Source organism: Limulus polyphemus, unplaced genomic scaffold, assembly GCF_000517525.1.
Source record: "Limulus polyphemus unplaced genomic scaffold, Limulus_polyphemus-2.1.2 Scaffold113, whole genome shotgun sequence".
Taxonomy (NCBI): domain Eukaryota; kingdom Metazoa; phylum Arthropoda; class Merostomata; order Xiphosura; family Limulidae; genus Limulus; species Limulus polyphemus.
The window spans coordinates 1,061,349-1,070,003 of NW_013665723.1; the positions used below are offsets into that span (position 1 = coordinate 1,061,349).

At 29.2% G+C, this 8,655-nt stretch overlaps 1 protein-coding gene across 3 annotated transcripts in view; it reads right to left on the reverse strand.

The window, feature by feature from the left end:
* Positions 1-4,744: 4,744 nt before the first annotated feature.
* The window catches only part of LOC106471547 (iduronate 2-sulfatase-like), a 39,558-nt gene continuing 35,647 nt past the window's right edge, over positions 4,745-8,655 (reverse strand). For 2 of the 3 annotated variants that reach the window (XM_013932153.2, XM_022401009.1), the window contains exon 9: positions 4,745-5,976. In XM_013932153.2, coding sequence (XP_013787607.1) covers positions 5,267-5,976 — 710 coding nt within the window. In that variant the 3' untranslated portion in view covers positions 4,745-5,266. The remainder of the gene's footprint in view (positions 5,977-8,655) is intronic. The other variant, XM_022401012.1, reaches the window with a different exon arrangement.

The window sequence follows — 8,655 nt, forward strand, 5'->3', positions numbered from 1 at the left end:
TCAAAAGAGAAAACATCTGCCAAATATGGTGCCACTTGTATAAAAATACATTAAAACTATTATCATTATTCCAAATGACGTGCCTCTGATGATCCCATCCATAGGACAGTGAAACTAATTACAGTGATGCAAGTTAAAGTTCCTTTTCCACATCCTACTTCTGGTCATCATTTGGTAAACAAGACTGTACTAGTCATAATTACGACTGAAACAACTCATTAACAGGCAATAGTCATGCCAAACGTACTTTTACCATAACAGAGAGCAATATGCTCAGTTCATTATGCTTTGATGAGCATTTTTTTCCTCCTGTATTTTGGATTACAACACATGTGCTACCAATAATTTATATATAATAATACGAGTCTTGCAGAGAACTTTAGGGAATAATGATGTCACTCTCTTAATGTTTGATTGCACTTACATGTATATACAGAAAAGGACTGTCAAGTATACGTTTCAGGAACAAAACAATGACCATTAGTCAAACAAATGATGGTTGTCTTCACTCATGGGTACATTAAGTTGATCTTTGGTTCATATCTTGTTGATGATGAAGTAATGGTGCTGCAATCAGTTGCACTTGGACCCAATCACATGACATGACTATTATGAATAGAGGTTTGGAAATGCATTGAATTTCCTTCATAAAATGAATGTTAGAACTCAAATGCCATTCTTTCTACAAAAGAGGTGAAACTAGAATCCTACACAACAACTGTATTTTTCAAGGTTTGTCTCAAAGATAAACTGGGTAGTAAAATCAATAAGCATAAAGTAATGCAAGCGACTAGACATTGTATTTACCAACCTGCCAGTTCCTTTTGTGAGAACTGAGTGCTCTTTGCAACTGCTTTCCACCTTATGTCACATAAAACACAAGCTGATACTGCAGTCATACATCACATACTCGAACTGGTGAAACAACCCATCACATTCCAACAGATTACAAGTCCAAAGGCTTAAGTCTGAAAAACGTTCATATGGTAAAAGACTGAAAGGAAGCAGGTAATGTCATCTTGGACTTTCAATAGTTGTATGTATGTTTAAGCCAGTAGTAAAAGAAGCTATTCTGCACAAAAAATTCAATGCAACCATGTTTCGAGTAAGGAAAACTCTGATTTTATAGCATAACAGTCAGAATACCCAACTGTCTTTGACTGTGTTATGAAAGCAGAGGTGTAATGGGGTGCTATGCACATATAGGGTCAGTAATCTGGTACCTGGAACTGAAAAGGGAGACAGAGCAAAGGATCAGAGGAACAGCTTCTGTCTGCAAAGTTTTTTAGAGTGCTGTAACATTGATGGTACTTGTGATGAAAAGGAAAATGTTTGAAGATGGAATGTTAAAAGTATAGTAGCAACACAAATATTAGACTGCAGAATTCTACAAGAATTCATCATTTGAAAAACAAATTTGACCCATAAATAAAAACATGTATAATTAAGGTTACAAAATCTGCCTTAATGGTTCATCTTTGTACCATGCTGATTTATCAAATTAACTGACTTGTAAGCACCCAATGCCATCCAGTATTTATTACTGTTCATATTCAAGTTTGTTGTGACCAGACAAATATTTATCTTATAACACAAATTCATCATCAAAAATATATAATTCATGAATTACTTTTCAAAGTTATTCAGTTTTTAGCAATCTTATTTCAGCTTTACATACTTATTTGTTGGTGTTTATATGATAAAAAAATAAAAACACTGTACGATACATCATTATAGAAGTTTAGTTTAGTTTGTTTGAATTTATGCACAAAGCAACAATGGGCCATCTGTGCTCTGCCCACCACGGGTATCGAAACCAGGTTTCTAGCGTTGTAAGTCCGCAGACATACTGCAGTGCCACTGGGGGGCTCATTATAGAAATTCATACACTAAATTAAACATATTTTTATGGTTGATCATCAAAAATAAGTTCTTTAAAATACACGTTTTGTAGACTTAGCTTCATCCTGATTCTATAGACAATAAAAGAAAAAGTAGTAAAGAAACAAAGACGTTTTCAAAGTATGGACATTCATGCATTTATTGAAAATAAAGATGTTTCACACTGGCCCATCATTTAATATATTGTATGTATATATATATTATATTTTTTTCCAAAATAGTTTTGTTAAAAGATTTATTCATTGACAAGATTTACTGATATATATGTAGTCAAGTGATTACAAATACTTTCAAAATCATACAGTCTATATTATTGATAAATAGAATAATAAGTTGGAAGCAACGAGGAATAAAGAACAATTATTAAATCAGTTAAAGGTTGAAAATTAGTTTAGAAACCAAACAAGAAAATAAAAATTTGCTCTTACAATAAAATAACCTTGAGGTCAACAGAATACAACCTAAAGCATAAACACATTTCTGTCTTGTGTAATATTTTACAAATTTCAATAATATTTTTTGCATTAAACTTTTTATCCAATTTTTTGTTATAATGAAATTGCAGAGTATTTACTATTAAATTTGGGCTTCTTTCATACAATTCAAGCCATTCATATACGTTTTTCACAGCTTATCTTAGATAGCAAGTTGAATTTTTTGCAAGAACTGAATATCACTGTTTATCAACAATTTTAAGTTCACCAGCAGATGCTGAAACTTTGGTAAAGATAGAATATCTTAAGATCCATTTCAGAAGCCAGGAGTAGATATAAAACACATTCAGTCACCTCTTTAATTAATAAAAAAAAACGAGTGCAAGTCACAGATTTTTCATATATATTAACAAATTGTTCATTTTCTAAACAAAGATGTAAGAAAAACAACGAACACAGTTTTTGCAACAACTGGTTATCAGAACAATTTAAGGCAAGTGGTTTTATTTTTGTGAAAGTAAATATTAACACATCTTAAACTTAATCATATCAAAATATAGAGTATTTCTGTACCTATAGCTGTATGCACATCTGTTTCAATTAACATTTGATGGCAGGTATAAATTACATGTAGTTCATGTTAACATAGCAAAATTCAAAATACACCAGCGTCACTTCAAAATCATGAGTATTTCATTATATCCAGAATAAGCCTAAATGGACAGAAAAAACCTTCATACTTCACACTATGATGTAGACAGTGACAAATCAGGTCTTAAGAATCAAATTTTTTGATGTACAGTTTATACAGTTAAGCCCATTTTCCTGCACAATACCTATGTGTGCCATGAAATAACATTCTTATAATGCTTTAATATGTTGCTCCTAACAAAATTTATCATTTCCTGGAGAAAGTAAACACTGGAAGAAAAATATTTGTAATATATAGCTACTTAACAGTACATCATAAAAAACAAAATAGTACATACATTATATTTAAACTGAAATAAAAAACGCTATCCTCATTCATGCATTCTTTCATAAGACATAAATGTGGTTCAAAATTTCAGATATGGTTAATCACAATAGAACTAAAAAGACTCAGACCTAAATATAGCAGACCTGCCACTACACAAACATAGGAAAAAACAATTCTTTCAGGCAGCATTAAATGACTTATGACTAGCAAAAATGTTCAAATACAAATATATATATATATATATTATAATAATTTATTTTGTTTAATTTCCTTCCTTATTCTAGTTTAATAAAGTTATTTTAAACAACAAACTCAGGTTATTTAACAAGAAACACAATTCACACAATTTCTCCAAAGAAAGATGCAAGAATCTAGAATTCATCTACAAAATTAAGTGTAGTGTACAAAAAAACTAAACACTTCTTCAGGTACGTCTTTGGCATAAATTGGAAACATTTTTCTTTAACGTACAACAGAGTAAGCTGTCAAACAAGCTGTTTCTCAACTAAGCTGTGAGTTACAAGTACTTATCAAACAGATATATGAATAGATGTGTTTTGCTACAGAAAAAAATGAGTGCTTAAAACGTTTGCATGTGTGTTTCAACTACACGAACAATATATTGTCATAGAGAGAGAATGAATAATTAATAAAGAAGTATGCCATTAAATCACATTCTCCAAAGTTCTAACAATTTTTTACATATTTTTAAATACTTGGATTAATTTATGGTCCTTTAGCTTCAATTTATGTCTGTGGTAGTCCACTATGTGTCAACAAATGTATAAAATCAACTACACTACATGATATGGAAAACAAAAGAACAAGCATAGATATACAGTGTATACTGAAAACTTCTACAAATTAACAGTAAGAACAAAATAAATGCAGTCAGTAAAATCAATAACATTATATATCACTTACTGTAAACAAGTCAGAAACTTAAGACAAAAATTTCAAAACACAATTCATAACATAATGCCAAAAAAAGGCCAATATTATTATTCCCTATATCTTAACTTTTAAATTCAAAATAATGAAAACGTATAATTAATAGGTAAATACATTACAACAAAACCAATATTCCTTTACACTAAAAAGTTTCAGACAACTGGAGTTAATGAATCTCTTAACAGACACAGTTAAGTCAAAAGTTCTCTCTGTGCCCTTTTTAAGAGCATTTTAAACATAAATTTTCTGAATCACAAGAATTTTGAAAAGAATGCATACATAAAATTTTCATCTCACACATTTATTTCTTGATTTTTGATATTAATATTAAAAAATGTTCAAACCACAATAGCTTAGAATATTTTTCAATATTAACACACACATGAATGTTTTTAAACTTACATAATTTGTTTTTATTACAAACTATAACCAATTTTTAACAATTGTTGTAAAATAAAAATTCTAAGTTACTTTCTGTTAAAAGAATTAATTTATAATTACTATGTAATTCATTTTTTAAAAGAAATAATCAGATTGTAAATATTTCACAGCTTTATAAATTTAATCTTTCCTTTAAACCGCCTACCTTTTCATTTTTCAACTATACTTTCTTTTGTAAAATAGTTTCACTATCCAACTGTTTGATAAAACCTTCTGACACTGTTATATCTTCCATGAGAGCATGTTAATCATACCAATAACAAAAATGGAATTAAAATTAAGATCTACAACAGAAAAAGAAAGTCATTTCTCATCTTCACTGTATGTGAATGACTATTAAATAGCAAGCTTCAATGTTCATGGTGTATGTATAAAAAAATCAAAAAATATCTGACAAAAAAAAATATTTTTAATAAACACTATAACCTGAAACAAACAACAATAAATGTTTAACAACATCATTAAAATTGCATAAACACAAAAACATTTTCAAAAAAACTCTATACCTAATTTACTTTTATTCTATGTTCACAGTTTAATATTTCAGTCTAAACTGTATTTACTGCACTTTGGGAAGTTCTGCTCGCCAACCTTCTCTTAATTGTTTTGAAAGATTGGCAACTAATTTTTTGTACTCACGGAATCCTGCTTTGTTATGATCTTCTAATGGATCATCTTCATGGAGGTACAGTTCTTGTGCATGTACACTGGTCCAATTCGCTTTAAGTGTTTTTGGATCAAAATCCATCCACTCTGTGTAACGATATTTATCAGTTCTCATGGTATAACCCATGATATGGATGTCATTTAACTCAGGTGAATCACTAATTTTCATTGGCTGCACTGATGGTCTTGGATATTGACTGAATACAGCACTCTTCCATGAGATGGAATCTTCCAAGGATGTAGTGGCATACACAGCTTTGTCAATCAGAGGCTTGAGACTGCTGCCTTCTGTGCAGAAGTCTGTTTCATTTGAAATAAGAGGACACAGAGGAACAAGAGGAATCTCTGCAAGTTCAGCTAAGGTTGGATAAAGATCAACAAGTTCGACTAGCTCATTGACTTCTCGGTAGCTTTCTTTAAGAGCTACCGTGGAGTTATTTTCTTTTTCAAATGTGTTACGCATAACTGGGACATAGCTAAATGGTTGCCGAAACCCATCTATTAAATCTGTGATATGTGGAATGGATATGAGAAGTGGTACCCGAAGTGCAACTTCAAAGTTACTGAACTTGGACCATTCTTGATGTTCTCCTAAAGACCAACCTACAAATAATAAAAAACCTGTAAATCCACTAACAGCATATGGAAAAACATGAAACTTGGAAAACATGTATCAGTATTTGTTTATAATCCCAAACATCAAAATCCAATTAGCACATCTAAACAAAATTAATTTTTTGTAAAACATACTGTACATATAATACTAGTATTTTATAAATCTTGGTTAAATCAAGACATTCCTAAATATGTTTCAGGAGAATAAATATTTTTTTGGTTATAATTTGTAGCCAGGTGTGTCATTTGTGCACACTATAAAAATGTTACTTTACAAAAAAAAAAAAGAACTTTATCTACTGCAGTGGTGAGACAAAAAAATTAAAATAGACAAAACAAATATCTGCTCAAATTAACATGCAGAAATGAAAACCTTTAATTATGAAAAAAATGGTTAAAGTTACTGCAAAAAAAAAGAAACAGGAATAATGTTTCAGTTAAGCCTTCTTCAGGATAATTTTAAGAAACATTCCTCACATATACATCACTATTCCAAAGAGGATTTTAACTTTTTTTTTGTATTTTCATATTTTAATACTTCTTAGTACATTTGTTTATTTGTGTTATTAAAATGTTAATATTTAGTCATCTCAGAAATGTACAACAGTAAGACAATATAGAAGTGGGCATAATAAAGTAATAATCACCTAAAACAATCTGATGTTGAGAAGAACTACATGTCACATCATTGGATTAAAAAACTTTTTATACTATTCTAAAATTATTTACTTCAGTGTACTACTATACATGTATATTACAGGGTAATTATAAACAAAACTTCATATGTAAAACAATGAACTACCTATCCCAGATAAAGAAAATATTTAGGATCACAAATTCTCTTCTGGAAAGGTTGGGCATGTTACATTGTGTTTCAAAATCATATCATAATCGATACTTAAATCATGCTTTTCAGAAACTATGAAATTAGTGATTTCAAGAAAATGCTTGACAGTATGCAGGATATTGCAAAGAACAATGTCCTGAACAGATGACACTTGAAATAGTTTCATTTTGTGAGAAGGTTGATATTCTGATTAATCAAGATGAAAAACGTATTGGACACTGACAAATTCTTAAAAACTCTGTTATAATGTCCAAACTTCCTTGAAAAAAAAAAGGTTATGATTCTCAATATGTCTGGTGAATTTCAGTTCCCCTATTACAATAATTTTAAGATATAATCATTTTATGTAAGAGTTTTTTTTTATAATCACCCTGTAGTTTCAATCCATATCTATAACCATTATATCATCATATACAAGTTATTTGAATTTCATCAAGTCAGTGATAAACTAGTTCTCTGTATGCAATATAATTCACTGAAACAGAAAGCAGCCAATAAAGTCAGTATTTGATTTCATTAATGTTATTCTAGTGTTAAAAATGGCTTAAAAGAAGTTTTTACAATGACTTTCTAATTACAGATTTGAATGCTGCTGTGTGAATAGTTGAAGATATTGATTAAGTATTATGCAACATTTTACAATTTGGAGGGGGAAAAATTCTCTGTGGTTCTCTATTATGGCTAAATACTATTTTTTTAACATTATTGAAACTTTAAAAAACCTAGGATCACTCAAAAGATGGTTCCACACCAATACTCTACACATTAATTACGAATTCAAGAAGTTATTTCATGAGTTTCATTTTAATTTGTCTGAACATTACAGCATTAGTCATACTAAGAACATGCAGTTGTGTTTTCTTTGTACAAAATAATGCATAAATGTAATCTTTATTTCATTAAAACCATTGCTCATCCATAATTATTAAATGAATATACTGCATTGTAATTCTTTCCAGGTATAACGGGATATATTGTTTAAACACACACACTCATATGCAATGTTTTTTTCATCTTTATTCATGCTGGATTATCTTTAGCAAACAATTTCTTATAAACTATGTTTAAAACTTTCACGACTACCTGATATTTAACCAAATACAGAGAATTATGGTAAAGTTGAAATTCAAGCCACAGTCTTTTAAGGTCTTTTCCTTGCTAAATGTATAGCATTTTTTTGATTTGAATATTTGAAACTATATTTTTAGTACATCTTGGAAATCTTTACCTTGAAGTTTTTCACATCCATTGATCATTCGTTTTCCTTTCTGTTAAGTTCTTATGATTTTATTACATACATGATGGATAAGCAGACACAACCTACTTGTAAAGTAAGAGTTATGATTTCTATCAGTATTATATTTATGATATTTTATTCGTAGTAGAACGAAGGTGGTTTTGGTTCTAAGTAAATTCTTCAAATATAAAGTCAAACAAACATTCAAGTTTTAAAAAATCTGCTATAAATATTGTGACTGTTATTCAGTGTAAATATATTTAAGCTTTATAAGAAAAAAATGTAGAAACTTTTAGTCACTCCTCATCCAAATACTATAGATAAACATTTCTTAAACTGATATGGATACCCTTCGGGTACACAAAATAAAAATGAAAAAAATGAAATAAAGTAAGAGAAAAAAAAATTTTCTCATTGTTGTAATTAAGTAACATTTGTAATGTTATTATGTTTCCAAACTTTGTGAATTATAGTTACTAATAGGAGTACTATTAACAACACAACTTAAATAAAAACAAATAAATAAATGATTAAATAAAATTATTTTATAAGTGAAAATATGTAATTTGTTTGTATTTATTTT